This window comes from Amblyomma mixtum, chromosome 2 (assembly GCF_055824585.1).
Source record: "Amblyomma mixtum isolate Tamu chromosome 2, ASM5582458v1, whole genome shotgun sequence".
Lineage (NCBI taxonomy): Eukaryota > Metazoa > Arthropoda > Arachnida > Ixodida > Ixodidae > Amblyomma > Amblyomma mixtum.
This window is the reverse complement of record NC_143013.1, coordinates 79869932-79889201: the sequence shown is the minus strand read 5'-3', so window position 1 is coordinate 79889201 and position 19270 is coordinate 79869932. Positions and strand designations below refer to the sequence as shown.

Sequence of the window (19270 nt, the reverse complement as noted above, 5' to 3'; positions counted from 1 at the left end):
TGCCTCGATCTGCAAGTTATCACATGGTTTGTGTATTTTCTCGTTTTGCCAACCAGAGTAAAAAATGGTGGAGTAAAATGGTTGACTGTGTGTCACAGCCTTCAAGGGCCACACCTGTACAATACGAGAGTTGCCACGGAAGAAGACTTATATTGGTTTGGGCAACTTTTGGAAATTTTAACACACATAAACATCCCCATTAAAATGCAGCCAGCGCAGCCATGAATGAAATCTGCAAAATAGCATTTGCTGAAAGACATGCCATCGCTAGAGCTGCGGGGAAATTTTATTTAGACATTGCAGACCCCAAGAAATAACCAGAAAATCCAGAGGTAATGCAAAACATACAAAACTCCCTCCATTTTTCTTTCCAAACAGAAGTTACAGGCAGACAAGATCATTCTTTATGAAAGCGAACAGGCGAGTTCACCACATCCTTTCTTCTTTCGAGTTTGCCAAGCCAATTTCATCAAGCGTTGTTGTGATATAGCACCTTTGCTGGAATCTTTTTGATAATGTATTATGTGTCTACTTGCATGCCATGAGCAAGTTACCTGTTGTGCTGCTGCTAGGAACGGGTCGAAGCTGGGCATGGGCCAGGCTATGACTTTGAGCCTCGGGCCCAGCCTGGCGGTACTTTATTTAGTGCCGCAACAGCAGTATTCTGATGGGAGCGAAGTGCAAAAATGACCCTGTAATTCAGACTGCACTGCACATTCAAGAAGCCCATGTAGTCAAAACTGGTCATTGTCAAGATACACTTCACGAATATCTTGGATGTAGTGCGGTAGCCCGGCCAATTTTGTGGTTCTCTACGCCGCCACAGGACAGCGTCCGTTTCATGGAAACCCCAAATAAGGCTGTAGTTTCTTGCATTCGCCCAACACCAAGAAATGCAAAGCTATGCAGGCCTGCGACGTGTCATGGTGCGGACCCACCATTCCAGCGCTTAAAGTAAGGCGATGGCACTACGTTAAATTCGAAGTGCTAGTTTATTCACCCTAGCAGCCAGCAGACCATGTTGGCTCTGCAAGCTGAAGGTTCAATACCTTCCTTGGCTTTTTCCTAAGGTGGTGGTTAGGACAGCTCTAGCCACACACCCCTGCCCTGGCTTCGCACCCCATTTCTGCCCTCTCCACATCTCTTCCGAGCAGACAGAGCAGCCTCGCAGGTATGTTGCTTGGCTGACCGTTTACCCAAGCCACCCAGAAGCATTGGCGCATAGTTTGAAATGTTGGTGGAGGAAACGATTTGTGTTCAAATTAATGGGCTATGTTTTAGTTAATATGTTATGTTTTAATTAATGGGCTACGTTTTACACAGACGCCAATGGAGCAAAATAATACCAAGTAAAACAGTTGTAACTATCGAGAAATTCAAATTAGTGAAGTATGAATTAACAAGGCTTCATTTATTTACCCCAAATTCTTCCCCATTTTCAACTCTTGAGGCCTGATCACTCATTGGACTCTGCTGCCAGAAGAATTAAATATCCAGATCTGGAGGTACAGTGAATTCTTGCTACAGCAAACTGTTAAAAAACCGTAAAATAGTTCAATAGTGGCAAAATTTGTAACATAAAATGTTACAAAAAAACTCGCGAAGGGGAAGTTATATTTAGTCAGCAAAAGAACGGCAACTGGTAGACACCTTTTCTGTAGATTTAGCACCATTTCGAAGCCACTCGCGGCGATTGAGCAGGCCGCAAAAAAACTAAGCGGAAAGCGTTAGTTAAGATGGCTTCGCCGCACAACACCGCAGCACGCGGCGACGGCGGCAGACAGAACACCAGCTAGGGTGGCTTCCTTATATTACAGCAATGTGGCGTAAAAAATTGAAAGCCAGGACGAAAGGTATCGCCGTTTTCACCACCTCCATAATCAACGTGAGCAGTTAATGGCTGCTGGAAACCTACAACCGAGCGTGTCGTGTCGCTGGTTCCGGGGCACCATCATCGGGTGCAAGAGGTGTGGATAGGTGCCGACTGCCAGCTTTTCTTGCCGCTATGTTGGCAAAGCGAGGTAAACCGTGAACCATGGCGCGAACGCTTGCCACTCCACCACCGTCCACCCGTGTAGTGAGGCAAAGCCTGTCGCCTGCCATCTAACCGGCCAGAGATTGACGCTCGGCAGTTCGATATATCCGTTTTATGGCAACACATAATGGAATTGAATGTCTCAGTGAATTTTTTGCCAGAACTGAGGGAAAAAATTTGCGCCTTGTTGAATCAGCAGTCACTATATGGAATCAAGACTGCGCAGTACCCATCCTATTTTATCCATTAAAACCAATTATATCTCATTACTCATGAATGACTTCACACATCAGAATCAATAGGCTTCAAAAAGGGTAAACAGAACTCATTTTGTAACATACTGACAAAAAAACTCTGAAATAAGTAAAATTGCATTGTAACAAGTAATACTTCAAATTTAGCTCGCCAAAAGAAAAACAGAGTCAGAAATGTGTGTGATAAGTTAAGCATATATTATTCAAACTCCACGCTGAACAACGCCAATACAGTCATTCTTTTGCACCAGACAAGAAACAGAAACGCGCACCTGAACATTAGAATCAGAGTGAGCAGAACACGAAATACACGGCCTTGCCCCAGTAATCTTTCTTTAATACAAGTGAAAAGCCAAAAGCTCAACCTCAAACTATGCAAGTGTGAACAGCTTTTAAGCTGTGCACATAAAAATGCAGTTGCAATATAGTGGACTTAAAGGCTAAGCAGTGCAAAGAGCTTTTTGGCTTTAGAAGGAACTGCAAAATACATAGCATGGGAGAACTGATTCCCAATTCATGAACCATCAAGAAAAAGGATAATGCATGCTTCTCCTCACCTTGTACCCTTTTACTAGACAGGACATACGACATTCATGAGGACACACCAACTCTGTATTTACCAACGAGATCAGGGTAATAACGATTCTGAAACCAATACCATTCCGTTTAATTTCCTGCCTTCATGAATCGTGAAGAAGCACAATGCTTGGCATTAGCTCTTCACTACTGCAGGCTCAAGCCCAGTACTAGCAATACATGATGTCGCATTTGCCAGTGATGAATGGCGTGAAATACAAAAATGGGATGGAATTGGAACAGAAGCAATATATTACACTGGGCCAGTTGTCCTCAAACAAAGCAGTACAGGATTACACATAAGAAGCATTTGCAGTTGGGTATTATTGCACTTATTATAATGAAATGACACGACTGCCCAATTTAGTCACACGTGTGAAACTAGAAAGTAGCATTTTCAGTTGCACAAAAGACGGTTGTTTTTAACAACTACAAACGTGCAAGTCTGAAAAATGTGTGCACCCTTAAACTTATACATCCTACATGCACTTTCCGTATTTCCCATGCAAGTGCTCTTATCAAGAATGAACAGATAAAGCTACTGAGGGGAATTAAATATAGAGACCTGTAGCGTCAAATAAACGTAAAATATGCATATATTCTATACAACGTGAATCTTTCGAAAAGAACACCACTGAAAGATCTATCTAAAATCATACTTGAAGCACTAGCTGCTTCTACTGTCATGACTTCAGCTATTAAATCAATCCTAACAGACTACAGTGCGTCAAACATGCAAAAACCCCAAGTGTTTGCCAAGAATGCCTAACTCAAATGAACTTCAAAGCGCAACAGATCTGCATCTGAAAGATTTCAGCAGTTCAAGACTGGTTGAACAATTCCAACTTCGTATCAACCACGCAGTTCCAACAACTTAAGGGGGGATGAGGGTCTTGAAAACTTGTTTTTTATTTTTCGACATAACTTGTTGAAACTTGGCACGCAGGTGTATCATAGAATGCTGATTTCAAATATGCATTTAGATTTCAAATATCTCACCTGGAAGAAAATTTATCGCAAAATAACATTCAAATTAGGCAATTTCTTATGGGCCTTTATAGTAATCTATCAGTTAAAGAATGATTTTTTAAGAATAAGTAGACATTTGCAAAGGCCCAAAGCACATGCTAAAGCTTTCTTTTTTCCTTTAAACATGATATATGAGCAATTAGGCAAAGTGTGGGCTAATTACTGCCACGTCATTTTTTCTTTCCAACTTTGTTGTTTATTTATGATCAACAAAATTAGTTTGTAGACATTCTGTTAGCTTTAGGATGAGCTTTGGGCCTTTGCAAATGTCTGCTTATTCTTTAAAAATGTTTATTTAACTGATAAATTACTAAAAAGGCCCGTAAGAAATGACCCAATTAGGATATTTTATTTTGCCATATATTTTCTTCCAAGTGAGATATTTGAAATCTAAATGCATATTCAAAATCAGCATTCAATGATACACCCAGGTGCTAAGTTTCAGAAAGATAAGTTAACAAATAAAAAAAAAGTTTTCAAGACCCTCATCCCCCCTTAACTAATTTGCATGAAGCTGCTTAATTTTGACCAGGTAGAAACTTCAAGCTATCCACCTACATCGACCCCCCCCCCCCCCCCCCCCCTCCGGCTACAATGATTTTTTGCTTTGAATTTGGCAGCAGCATCACAGCTCATCTACAAAACGATTCATCGCACCACTTGGTTACATAAGTGAAAAAATACAAGGTGATATATTTTTCCTTTGTACTAGCGCAATGACTGATGACCATAGAGACAGTCCACAGCGTAAGCATATGTACGCATGCACAGTGTACATGTGACCGAATACTTCTAATCGGCATATAACTTGTTTGCTCAAAAGTACATCAATGACATTAGATGTCTCAATGCAGTCAATGGCAGAAATGAGGCTATCTGCCCAAGCTAGACGACATGGGTAATTTTCATACAAAACAACAAAGTGAAGTAAGCGTAAACTAAGAAAATCCAGTGAAATCAGAGCAGACACCGTCTCAGGCAAAAGGATTACTTAAGTTAGGTATTAACACACATGAGCATCTAGCAGTAAAATGCAAGCTTTACACTGGACAGCCTAGTTCTTTCATTTTTACACACAACACTAAAACCACAACACTTGCAGCAGCATGCAAAACGTGTGATCTTTCAAGCACAGGCTTGCATGCATCAGTTTCTTTGCTCACACCACGTGAAGAAGAAAAAAATGCATTCAGTAATGCTATTAATAAACCAGCGGTTCTGTGTAAGGCAATGAATTATTCTAAGGATAAAAGAATTACTCTGAACAAACAACCGGCATATCACAGCTAATAGGCAATCCAGGAAAGGTCACTGAAATCTCTTCATTATTAATACAGCATAGTAGCTGACAAAAAGAATGTGCTACACAACATGGGAAAAAAACAAAGGATAAGGAAGATAATGCGTGCACTTAGGTGGCAAAACAAATGAGAAAAAAAAAGACAGACAAGTTCCAACAAACATACAAACACTCAAGTTCAGCACAGAGAAGTCCAACTTTCAAACTAGCAAGAAAGAAGTTCACTAGAAGTAAAGTGAATAACAAACAGGGAGTAGCCCTTGAATTAGTATTCACAATAAGAGTGGCCATGCACACATGCTCCTACGCAATTTAGCTCAGGGAAGGTTAGCTGATTTTTGCGGACAGTGCAACTTGTAATCATGTGAGACTACTGGGAAAAAAGGGGGGGGGGAGCTGGTGCCTGCTACAGAAACACGCAGAAATTAGTCGCAGCTAGCCTTAAACAATAATCTCTCCATGCAACTGTTCCAGATGGTAAGAACCGCTAGGCCCTACTAGCACCAGAAAACAAATGGTGCTATTCCCCCTAAATGCACACTGATGTTACAAACACAGCATGCATGGGATCATGGGATGCCTTGAGGAAAGAATGCGGTATTACAAGTCGCTAAAATATGCAGCATTGCGCAACCTAAGTTGCACTTGACAGCTCTGGTATCAGTGAAACTCTCACAGAATGTGCTCAACGCAAAAGGACCGAGGAAAAGGCATTGAAACCGGGGGAACAGAACAGTGGCACAGAGGAGAGTCGTCCGCACTGCAGCAGGTCACTGCGGTGTGTGTGTACACGGTACATGGGTGACACATGTTTCACGAGAGAGAGAGAGAGTCTTTGATGAAAAGTCACCTCAGGATGAACTTCTGATGACAGGCTCCTTTCTCGTGGCGGCATCGCCATTTTCGCGTGGCTTGTCGCCATCACTGTGTGAGGAAGCACGATCTGTGGTCCCATATTTGGAGCTCTTCTTTATTTCCGACAAGCCAACCATCCAGTGAAGAACGGAGAACACTGCGAAAACGAGACCAAGGCAGCGGAACAATGACTCTGGTGCAAGCAAGTATGGTGGAAACACGTTTTGCATCATTTGAAAACACTAAAAATGAAATGTGGCGTCAGACTTCGATCCCCACAAAGACTGCCTCCGGAAGCGCTCAGAAATGCGCCGATATTGAGCAAGCATTTCTGGGAATCAGTCTTTGCAACGACTGAACCCTGAACTAGCTTCTCAATGAGTAATGCTCATGTCACTACCGATGTGCGCTCAATTCGTCGCCTCGAGCATGTCACTGAATGCTCGCTGCGTGGTCCCGGACAGACTGGGTACAGTATTCTATTACTGCAGAGGCACACTACTTCAGAAATGATCTCATTTTTTTTTTAATGCATCAAAGCAGTGCATGAAGTACCGCAATACCGTGAAGTACCGTGAACGACGATCGTGTAAGAGCAGCGGTCAGCAGTGGCGACCACAAAGTTGCGTCGTTTCACTGACAATGAAAATATGTTTCCGAGCGTACAGTACTTATCCCAACACATCATTCTGTTTTAGGTGCGCAGAGCTTTTCATTTGAAAAATTTATGGTTTTATGGTTTATGGTTTTATGGGGTTTAACGTCCCAAAGCGACTAAGGCTATGAGAGACGCTGTAGTGGAGGGCTCTGGAAATTTCGACCACCTGGGGTTCTTTAACGTGCACTGACATCGCACAGTACATGGGCCTCTAGAATTTCTCCTCCAAAGAAATTCTAGCCGCCGCGGCCGGGATCGAACCCGCGTCTTTTGGGCCAGCAGCCGAGCACCATAACCACTGAGCCACCGCGGCAGCTGAATGTCGGTCGGCTTGGGTTGAGTTTAACATCCCAAAGTTGCACACTGGCTGTAATAGACATAGTAGTCCAGGGCCCGATATTAATTTCGACCACCTGGAATGAATGCTTTAGCATGCAATGACATCACGCAGCAGACTTGAGTTTTTGCATCTGGCCTCCACAGATATGCGCACGCCACGACTGGGATTAAATCCCATGTCCTTGGGCTCAGAGCCGAATGCCACAGCCCCTGAGCCACCGTGGCGGATAGAAATCAATATCAAATGCCTCAGAAGTTGAAGTGGGAAGAAGTACAATGAGAGGAAAGGTTGGAGTGACGAGGCAACTCACACAGGGCGAAGAATGTGGAGAAAGCAACGACAGTGAATGTGCTGCCACTGGTGAGGACTGCATAGAAGGCATAGAGGCAGGGCACTGCGACGATCACACTCCAGACGCACAGAACCATGAGTGGCCAGATCCGCACGGGCAGTTCCCTCGAGGTGCCAGGGAACTTGCCGGTTTTGAGGTAGTCATCCATCTCCTTGTCCTGCGTCACACAGAGGTGTCAAGAGCAAGACAACACCCTCCCTTAGAAGCCAACTCAAGGCTATTTTGGATCATTCTGAGTTCATAACCGCATCACATTCCCTAGAGCCTCCTCGCTCCAGTACCCAAAAAAAATTTCCCAAAATACCAAGTAGAAGCATTTAAAAAGAGCAAAAAACAGGAAACAGAAAGTGAAACTGGGTTTTGACCAAATGATGTCCTCGCAACAAACTGTCCTATGACATCATGGATAGTTCTACAAAACCTATCAAGCGAATGTTGACTGGCCAAAGTGGCAACTGTAAGTGAGAGCTTGGGTCATTACTTGTCCGAAATGACCAAAAGCCAGCTCCAAATTTTGTCCTTCAGTAAACCCACAGCGAATATCGACGACTATGTGTCCTGTGAAGCCACACATGCAAGAGTGTAGTTGTAGTAGTAAGTTCTGGGCCTTCATAATATACCCTATTAGGGGCGCTTGAGTTCTAAACGAAATTCCACGCCCTCTTACTGCTAACCTGCACTCTCGAAAGCTTTTTGCCTTCTAGTGCATATGCCCACCTATCCCGATTACTCGTGTATTCTCAGATGACAAGCGCATCTAAAAAAATACGCATTATGTTACCTGTAAACAGGAGTTGCAGCTGACCTACCTTTTCAACATAAAGGTCGTAGAGGAACTTGGTGCATTCTTCGTCGGAGTCGATTGGAACATTGTCGAGGGGTACTCTTCGGAAATAAAGATCACCCAAAAACGGCCGGCCATTGAGGACGTTTTTGATTGTTGGGGCGTTGGGTGAATTCTTGAAACCGAGCTGCACGTCATAAATGGCCGAGCAACCTGCAGGAATGATAAAAAAGAAAGTCTACAACTGTAGCCTGAGGTCAGGTTTCTGTGCAACTGTCAAAATCCTGGGTTCCTATGCCCTATCCAAAAAATGCGTGCTGCACAATAGTATACGAGGGGGTACCCAAAAGAAACCGGACTAAATTTTTTGGTCGGCAAAGCTTCTGTGGTACCGCGTTTTGCCACTAGGAGCGCATAGAACGAACATTCCAGAGTCAGTAAGCCGAGTGCCGTCGTTGAAGGAGGTCAGACTAGTTTAGGCAGAGTTTTAGAGTGACGGCTGTTTTGTGTGAATGTCGTTTTTGCAATGGCTGATTTTCGTGAACAGCGTGCGCCGGTGAAATTCTAATTTTTGCTCGGAAAAAGTTGAATGGAAACTCTTGAAATATTAAAAAAGACGTACAAGGACGATGCTATGGGGACAACTCAAGTGTTCCTGAATCGAATCCTGAATCAAAGCAACAATCATGCCAATAGAAAACTTCAAATTCACCTCGCCTCAAGAAAGGTCGTCAGGTGAAACCAAACCTCAATACAATGCTGATTTGTTTTTTCGACGTGAGAGGAGTCGTCCATTGAGAATTTGTTCCGCAGGGTCAGACAGTTAGCCAGGCTTTCCACTTGGATGTCTTGAAAACATTGGGCAACAGTGTGCGGTGGAAGCGGCCAGATTTGTGGCGGTCGGGTGACTGGTTTTTCCGTCATGGCAATGCCCCTGCTCACACAGCCCTCTCTCTACGACAATTTTGGACCAAAAATGGCATAACCCCTATTCCTCAACCCTCATACTCTCCCGACCTTGACCCGTGCTACTTTCTTTGTTTCCTAGAATGAAAAAATAGGTGAATGGAAAGCATTTCGCTGATGTTGCTGAGGTGAAGAAAAAAACGACGGAGGCACTGTCAAGCATCACAAAAGATGAATTTAAACAATGTTTTGAAAAATGGAATGAAAGATTCGACAAGCGTATCATTGCAAGTGGGGAATACTTTCAAGGAGATTGAAGGTCTGTTCTTAAAATGTGAACAAATAAGTTCAAACAAAAATAAGTCCGGTTTCTTTTGGGTACCCCCTCGTACACGCAGCAATGGCAATGCACCAGTCATATAGGTTGCTCAACACAGCAGCTGTGAAGCACCCGTTCCTTGGCTTTGGCAGTACTGGTGTTGCCTGTGAAAGGGTGAGGAAGAAAGGTAAAAGGAGGAGGGTGTGGAGAGAGTTAACGCGCTCCAAAGAGGCAGCAGTTGCATTAGAGGACGGAGGAAGAGAACGGGGGGGGGGGGAATCCGAGCAGGCAAAAAAAAAAATGGTTCCTGGGGTGCAATGGGCACACTCCCGGCTAAAACATCACTGGACTATGGACCCCTAAGGTGGCCGCAAAAATGAAAGAGGAGGAGGCCAGATGAGGAGAAAAAGGGGTTGCTGAGGTGCTACGGACACCAGGATGATGCAAAACATGCAACTGCTTCACAGGTTGAACATAATGAGAAAGAATAATCGTCAAGATTTTTTTTTTTTTTTGCCAAACAGATTCAAGAATCCAGGAAGTTTGATGCCGCGTAAGGATGGCAATTCTGGACACGTAGATGGCACAGTCAGCAGGAGAACTCTTGTGGTACACTCTCCAATCCACAACACCAAGCAACGCAGCTAAAAACTTCAAAAAGCAGCTACCAAGAGAACAAAAAGCAAGGCAGTCCAACACACCTCGCTCCTTGAAGTGGCGGGTGCAGTACACAAAGCCCTTGGGCCTTGGAAGGAGGTGGTGCTTCAACTTGGGCAGGTTCTTCTTGGCTGCAAACTCCAGGCTAAGCTCGTGCTTGGCCTTGTTGAAACGAGTCCCTTCCGAGAACATCAGCAACTAGGAAACACGGGCAGAAAGAAAGGCAGAAAAATATGCCCCATGACGGCCTTTCTTTGTTCACACACAATCACAGCGCTACGTTATCTGTATTAGCGTAGCTGCACAACTCACACCATGTAGCCCATTTGGGCACATAGAAAATATGTTCAAACTGACAAAATTTTTTTTCATGGTTATGTGGGGTTTAACGTCCCAAAGCGACTCGGGCTATGAGGGACGCCGTAGTGGAGGGCTGTAGATAATTTTGGTCACCTGGGGTTTTTTAACGTGCACTGACACCGCACAGTACACTGGCCTCTACCATTTCGCCACCATCGAAATGCAACCGCTGTGGCAGGGATCGAACCAGCATCTTCAGACCGACAAAGACAGTGAAATCTCTCCCTTCAGGTTTAACTACAGGCATGTTCACATGGTACAGCACATTTCAAGCCAGCAAAGCTCAGTGTGCCAATCAATCACAACGGTGTCAGCTTTTTTAGAGAGGATCAAGGAGCTGTAAGAAATAAAAAAATTCTTATCAAAGGCCTCAACCCCCCGAGCAAACTAGGAGCAAACTGCAATTTGTGGCTCACGAAGAGTCCAGCCTGTCGTGTGGTTTTTGGCACTCTATGTTCGGTTTAAGACGAGCACGGCTCATACAATTTTTTGGTCTGCCGGGAGACACAGGTACTGAATGAACATTTTGTTACCATTTTCGAAAATAAAATATGTACATTTGGGGGTTACATAGTCCAAGACAGAAAAATTTAATATGAGGAAAGGCAGAGAGGTAGGCGTAAACATTTACTAATGAGAGGCTGAGGTCAAGCTGAAGTTTTCCCATGCTAACACATTAACTACAGACTAATCACAAGGACACTACTCTCACCAAAAACCGAACTATTATAAGCTAGAAAAGACCAAAACAATGAAACACAGGTATCACCAGCACTGGCCATTTACACAACCAAACTGCAGTGACGCTGAGGCAGTTTTGTGCGCACGGATCCCTGAGGCCAGGCTACATCATCATCCACCCTTAAGCACGGATCACAGTGTCCATTTTGGTGTAGAAGCCACAAGTTTAAATCGAGTGGTGGGAAAATTTTCAATTCCCCTTTTCTCTCCATTTAGCGAATCTTTTACTGCTAAACAAACATCAACGTGCTACAAAACTGATTTTCGCTAAGAACAAGAAATGGATGGAGCTGTAGTTAGCGTCCCTTTAAAACATCAGACGCATTAATATGGCAATACCGCAGATGAAATCTACTGCCAAGGGTTCTAAAAAATGCTGCACAGTTGAAACGGTACAGTCATAGCAGTGTACACATTTTATTGCAGGACATTCACTATACAAATACATGAAGCCGCTGCTGTTAGAAATAGCTGTTCACCAGTTAGCTTCGTAAAAACATGCACTTAAATGATTGGTTGGTTTATGGGGTTTACCCTCCCAAAGCGACTCAGGCTATGAGAGAGGCCGTAGTGAAGGGCTCCGGAAATTTTGACTACCTGGGGTTCTTTAATGTGCACTGACATTGCACAGAACACGGGCCTCTAGAATTTCGCCTCCATCGAAATTCGACCGCCACGGACGGAATCGAGCCCAAGTCTTTCGAGTCAGCAGACAAGCACCATAACCACTGAGCCACCGCCGCAGCTACACTTACATGAATAAGATGGTAAGGTGCTCTTAAAAGCTACCTATAACTTTCCCCACACGAAATAAAGCCAAAATTAAGCCACAATCAGGGTCGGCAACTGAATTTCTATGTGCCAAATTAACAATGTTGAGTTAAACCTTTTGATCTATGCTTAGCACTCTCAACGCGCATCCGCCAAAGCAATGTCTCTGATCAAAATTAAGACTGGCTCGAACGAAACAGTCATTAACTTTCACACTTGCTCCTCAAGCACCACACTAAAAATAAAAAAAATTCTTCAACTCCCCTCAACCTGCATGACTTTGAAGATAATGATTGTCAAACAAATCACATAACCATCATTTAAACAAATCTGCGTTGACTAGAGGGTGGCTCTAGATAAATTTGGACCCCCTGAGGTTCCCTGGCATGTATAAACCAACCAGACACACCATTCATGCGTTCCTCATTCACAGTTCATGCCTTAGATTGGCAAAAGAAAACTGGCCACAGACTGCGTAACCTTACAGAAACAAGTTCATGAAAGAAATGACAACTACTATGCAAGTTCCAGATGATAACAGTAGACATATATTTGCATAGTGATGCTCATTGGCAACAAACCTACTTATATGACTGTGATTTCTAGTGTAACATGCGACTTTTCTTACTAAAAAATCTAGTACTGTGATAGGTGGTGTACCTCACTTGCTCCAGAATCAACAAAAACACACCACTGCTATAATTACGTTGGTACTACCAGTTGAAAACACAGCCTACGTTGTTTTCTACCGACCTGCTCTATTCCACTTCAATCTACAATGCAATCACTCACCAGGATCTTATCCTTATAGTCCAGAAGCAGGTCCAACTTGCTGCCAATGGTCTTGGAGTCCTTCTCCCAACTTCTTTCCAGAAATATGATTTCTGAGAGGGCCCAGTTCCAGCCAATGACGGGAGCATACATCAGTGACTTCTTGGCAAATGTTTTTGCATTCTGCAAAGACGAAAATGCGGAAGATGGCCTGTGATGTCCTATAATGCTAACCAGGACCAAGCACTGTCAGTAATGGCCTAGTACTGACATTCTACTTATAAGCACAACGTTTTTATGAACAACGTGCATCATTAGTATTGCGAATTCAATCCACTCAGTAAGGCCGTTGTGGTGATAAACAACTTTTAGTGCATAATCCATGGGATAGACAGCAATAAATTTAATTGAACAAGTATTTACTGAAACTTGGATGATTCTATAACAATACCAATTTTTGTAGCTTGAAAAGTACATGACAGGCTTTCGGATCAATTTTTGTTCTAGTTCAAACACAATTAATAACCTATGTATGTACAAAAAATTTACTTAATCATATGAACAAATAATCATTATTGCTTAAATTATGCGTTTTTCTTTAAAAGAGCACAGAACTGATATTCACTGGCCCTAATTCTCTTGCAAAAGAAAGCATGAAGTACAAAATGCATCCGTACACTGCCTGGGTTCAAAACTCCTACATATGCGTGAGGAATTTTTCAGTAAGGAGACACTCTCGTTTTTCCGTACCCCAGTGCTGTTCAGCACGAGCTGTTCAATCAACACTTGCAAAATTCAAGAACTCAAATTCAATCCATCACCTATTAAAGCAGCAACACACCTACTGAAGTTATTCGTTGCTTCGCAAGAAGGGCTATTTTTTGCCGTGACTGATTATGCAGCACTGTTTCTGTATCTCAGGCAGCCGATGCTTTGACTTCACATTGAGAAATACATGTTGGGAAATCCAGCTTGTCTAATAACGTTAGGATTTCGTATTTTTTTGCAAGCAGAAACAAAAATTATGGCATCTTTGCAGTCTGTATCCTGTGAAATGCAAGGTACTACAGTGTTCAAAACAAGACCAACGCAACTGTTTTCAACAATCATCAATACCAAGTATGAATGCTAATTCATAATTTCAGGATGCCTACAATGCTCATGCAGGCTTAGCAAGCCCAACTACCAAACTCTGGGGAAGGTGAGGCGAGGTTGTTAAACAATGACAATCATTCACAAGCCCACACTGCCTGCTGCTAAGCTCTTTGTCACACCTAATTCACAAAAATTTGCAAGTCAGCTGATACACAGCCGGCACAAAAAAGTTAAAATTTTCATCGGCACACCCCTCAAGAACTTGTCCACCTCTTTCTGTGCGTATAAAACCACAAAGAAGAATTGTCAATCTCGTCACTCACATTCCACACAGAACTCACAATCCCTTCAAACTTGCTAGGACTTCTGAACAAGAACACAACATACATTTACACTACAGCCAACTTTGTAGCCATGTAGCCACTAAATGCATACATGGCTAAAGAGCAAAGTGTTTTCCATGTGCATTGTTTTATTTGGTTGGTTGGTTTGGTTGGTTATGGGGTTTAACGTCCCAAAGCGACTAAGGCTATGAGAGACGCCGTAGTGGAGGGCTCCGGAAATTTCGACCACCTGGGGTTCTTTAATGTGCACTGACATCACACAGTACATGGGCCTCGAATTTCTCCTCCAAAGAAATTCAGCCGCCGCGGCCGGGATCGAACCCGCGTCTTTCGGGACAGCAGCCGAGCACCATAGCCACTGAGCCACCACGGCGGCTTAAATTTTCAGGTCGCAGTATTTTAATGCTGCTTGACCACTTCATTCTTCCAAACATATGGCATGAGAAGCCTGCAAGTAGTAAGTAAATAAGTATACAGCCACACCAAGGGCTCTGAAATTAAAACCACCAAGACAGTTGTACGCACTTTCCAAAGAAGTCCAGGAAGCCCCTGAACAATGCAAGAAGCACAAGGGACAGAAGTCCCCCCCCCATAGCACAGCACTCACGGCAAGCATCTTGAACTGGTCGCAGATCATCCAGCAGACCAGCCAGTCCACCTCGTAGGTGTGGTTCATGACACACATGTGGTGGTCCTTGAGAAGAGCCTTCAGGTCTTCGTCTGTGCCCCACACAATGATGCGGCTTCCTGACCACCACTGAGCCAGGGCTACCACCTCTGCAGTCAAAGAGGACAACAAGGAACAGCTTGAAGGCACTCGGAAGCTCTAGTGGAGACTATATAGAGAGGATACAAAATGCCCGACATCATTGAATATATCTTGACTCAATCAGAAATACCATCTGCACAAAGGGGGAAAATACAAAAAGCATTGCAGTAATTGGAGCTGAATTCTAGAGGATAGCAAGGCAGGCACATAAACAACTAGGCAGCAAGCGGACCCTAGCATGGAGACCTTCATATGAAGACACTAGCACCCCACTTGTAGAAACACCCACTGCAAACCCGTCAGGATAACATTAACACATACAGCCATCACTCCCGAGCACAAACTTCTCAGCTCACATGGCCACTCCAAGTAACCCACTCCCTCATGCAAACCAGCACACTCACTCCCTGGAGGCCATTTAGGCCCAATGACCTCAGGCTCAGCTAAGAAAATTTCCAATGGCCAAGAGAACAACATGAGGGTTTCCAGTTTTAGCATGTCACGGCAACGGCCATACCATTCACTCTGGAGAGGGTCCTCACAAATCCATTGCCATAAAATTTACGGGCAGGTTGGCCGGTACTCACGGGACCAGGAGGCATAGATGAGGTAATAGTTGATGCGGCGGTAGAGGTGCCGTGAGAAGGGCCGCACCAGGCAGTAGACGAACAGCTGTAGGACATTGAGCACGAGGCCACTCGAGAGGAATGTCAGCGTGAAGAATGTGTGGCACAGGAGATTCGTCTTGACGGTGGACCAGAGCCTCTGTGGCATTGTGGATCGCCCCTCGTCCTCCTCCCTGCAATCACCCACGCAGAGAAAAAAAAAATAAACAATTGATCTCATGGCCTTATCCTGCTTGCGTACGCTACACTGGTATTAAGGGCACGAAACGAGGAACAAGCTTCTAGTGGCCTAATTAGCCTGGCACTGACAAGCTAATGCTATGTGAAGTCATAATCATTGATGGCTTTTGGGATAAGAGACAGGCCTGGTCAGCATGTGCAAGGTGCATTGCACCAGGAAGCTCCAGCTCTGCCAGCAGCAAAAGGTCCCTTAACTCATTTCTGTTAAGATTTTTACTTAAAGGGACACTGAGGAGAAATTGAAGTTGACTTGCATCGACAGAATACCAGCTCCCGATTACAAAAACGCCATTCATACTGACAACAAAGCTCTTGTAACGTAGAAAAGAGCAAGAACCAAAATACAGGTATCGCCGCCACAGGCCAAACTCGCAAGTACAAGCGTCATGACGTCATAGGACAAAACAGTGTTGCTAGAACCAATAGTTCTAGCAACACTAGGACACGAGGAGCCACGAATCACTGAGGCGCAGCAAATGCATGCGCAAATCTCCTTGACATTGCCAGATGGCGCCACGTACCCGACAGCTACGCGCGCTCCTGCAGCGCCGGATTAATCAGCGCCTGCTCACAGCGGTATGGGGGCTCCCGGTATTCCGCTAACAGTAATAAGGTACACGGTATGCTAACAGTGTCTATTTGCGAGAACTTCGTTGACGACTTCGAGAAAGGGATCCATTGTAACGCTGGCAAAACGCCGGTGCAAACGTAAACGAAGCGACGGCCGCAATAGCCAATAGATGCCTTCAACGTGCGGCCGGCGGTAGCTTTATTTTCAGCTGCTGCTGGGCCGCACTGCTGGCCGTCAGAAATCACGGAGTCTGCGTTACGTCATGTTTCACGTCATTTAGTCCTGTGTCGTCATAGGAGAATCCCAAGTTTAAATCAGAGCGGCAGGAAAAACTTTGTCAACTTCGAATCCAAATTTCTTAGAAATAAATGCATCTTTCGCTGGCGGCCAAGTGGCAACAAAGCCATGAAATGCCGAACTATCGGATTTTGCTGTAAAAAAAATATTAATAGAGCTCTCCTCAGTGTCCCTTTAAGAAAATTTATTGACAATCTCAACAGTTGATTTATATGAAAGCCAGATGAAACAAAAACGACGCCAATTATCTGACACACTATAACAGCAAGCCATCTACCATCTACTCATTTTTCCCAAGAACTATAGCCCTGTGGAATAACCTACCAACTGCTGTTCCACAATCATACATGTTGTCATCATTCAAAAATGGTACTAACCTGAACCTTTAAAATGCATTTTGTATGCGTTGCAGTTTTGTACTCATGTTTGTATTGTTGTTTGTTCTTTCGTTCTTTTTCTAAGAACCTTACTTTTTGTTATGAAAAAGCTTGTTTTTGGCATCCACCCTGTCACGGCCTTCACTGGCCAGCAGTATTAAAAAATAAATAAATAACCCTTGCATGATAACCCCACAACAAAAAGCTTCCAGATAGGCTCCTTCCTACTTTTCATTTAAGTCAACTGCCTTCATCTGTGAGGAAACCCAGCAAGACGTATGTGTGCTCATGTGACAACATCTGGGACTTGAGAAGGGCAGAAGCCTGAAGAGGGAACACTCAGAGAACAGGCTATGAAGAAAAGCACAGTAATCGTCATTCTCTTCGAGGACATCTCAATTGTGTCATGATGGAAAAATGTGATTTTTTAACATGCACTGATAACACAAAGCAGGCAGCTGACTTTTGCATTTCGCCTGCATCAAAATGAGGCCACGAGTTAACCCGGTGTCTTCAATACACAAGTGCTGCAGAAGATGCAAAGCTGAATTTTACCCCAAGTCCTTGTCTTCAGGAACAGACTGCTGTAGAAGACGCTGCCATGGAAGCAGCAAGCTTGGAGCTCACATGCATAACACCGACTCAAAACCAACCACAGTCAACCACAGAGTAGATATTTGCAAGCGACCTATATAGTGTTGACCGTATAAATTTAGCGGCACAGCTCATTTCATGATCATCATCATCACCAGCCTAACTATGCCCACTGCGAGACAAAAGCCTCTCCGATATCTCTCCATTTAACCCCGTCCAGTTCAGTTATCATGTGCCTATTAAGTGCAGTGACAAACTGCATAGTCCTGGAGTGTATCTTTGGCTAGTGAGACTCCGTACTGTGAGACTCCGTACTGTGAGACTCCGTACTGTGAGACTCCGTACTGTGAGACTCCGTACTGTGAGACTCCGTACTGTGAGACTCCGTACTGTGAGACTCCGTACTGTGTGACCCCGTACTGTGTGACCCCGTACTGTGTGACTCCGTACTGTGTGACTCCGTGCACCGCCTGGGCTGTTGCCACTATTCCTTTGGAGGATACAGCAGGGAGCCAGGAACATGTTTTTCCTGTCGTGTCATTCAGGTCGTGTCAGTCTATTAGCTTAAATAGGCTACAGTGACAAGGAAATCTGATGATGTCATACAGCTAACTATGTCACTGAAGCCATTCATTTTCTGTGCAGGCATAGTGAGTCACTGAAACGATAACAGCAGAGATAACGGCCTTGTCGAAACACAGCACAAGATAACAAGAAATGCTGTATTCAGACCATCACTAGGTTTCCTCATAGTGAGCCTCTGAAACTATAACAGCAGAAATAATGGCATTGTTGAAACACAGCACAAGATAACAATAAATGCTGTATTTAGTCCATCACTAGGTCTCCTCACTAAATCATAGTTATGCACAATTAAGCTAACAGCAGACATTAGAGCAATAAAAGAGAATCAATGCTCAATGAAGATTTCTTTGAAGCATCAAGTTGCTATAAGTTATTTTCCCATAACTGTCAGAGTTTGCAGGTTTGATCCTGGCCATTACAGGCTGCAGTTCAAAGACTACAAAATGCAGAAATGCCTGTGCACTGAAATTTTAACGCTCATAATAAAATCCCTGATGTATGTAATTTACCTGAAGCTCTATACTAAAACATGCTTACTGGCCAGAGTTGCTTTGGCACCTTAACTTACAGCTCCTAATTTAACTATCAGTTATGGCTTCAAATATACTTTGGTTCATTCATGCAGTTTAATCCAATTCTTGCACCCGGAACAAATTTCTTAAAAATCAGGTCAAACCGAATTTCGACCCGAAAATAAGCCTCCTAAAGAACACAGCCTTCCATTGCACATAACTAGAGGCTGGATTTTTAGGCACTAAAAAGCACGTTTTAGGCGCCATAAATAGGCTGTTAAAATTACATTTTAGGCACCTAACGGAGAAAAATAGGCACTATAAACTTGATCAAAAGTGCACACAGTTCCGAACTTCAGCGCGCAATATCTGCTGTAAAATAAAACAAAAACAAAGCAAGAATGATTTGGGACCTTAAGCAAGGCGCAAACATTAGAAGCCGTTTTTTTTTAAGGCTGTCGCGCAACTTTTCGTACAATACACATGCTTCAGTAGAGCAAGAGGGACGGTTACCGACCCTTTTAAAACACTTTGGTATACCTTGAAACAAAC

The 19270-nt window shown here is 43.8% G+C and overlaps 1 protein-coding gene across 2 annotated transcripts in view; it reads right to left on the bottom strand.

Annotated features, from left to right (window-relative positions):
- Window positions 1-2464: 2464 nt before the first annotated feature.
- The window catches only part of LOC149359859 (1-acyl-sn-glycerol-3-phosphate acyltransferase delta-like), a 33285-nt gene continuing 16479 nt past the window's right edge, over window positions 2465-19270 (bottom strand). For both annotated transcript variants that reach the window (XM_089571968.1, XM_089571970.1), the window contains exons 2-8: window positions 15504-15715; window positions 14755-14924; window positions 12730-12891; window positions 10110-10263; window positions 8209-8396; window positions 7358-7556; window positions 2465-6206 (exon numbers count right to left, since the gene is read on the bottom strand). In XM_089571968.1, the coding sequence (XP_089428094.1) occupies window positions 6046-6206; window positions 7358-7556; window positions 8209-8396; window positions 10110-10263; window positions 12730-12891; window positions 14755-14924; window positions 15504-15715 (1246 nt within the window). In that variant the 3' untranslated portion in view covers window positions 2465-6045. The remainder of the gene's footprint in view (window positions 6207-7357; window positions 7557-8208; window positions 8397-10109; window positions 10264-12729; window positions 12892-14754; window positions 14925-15503; window positions 15716-19270) is intronic.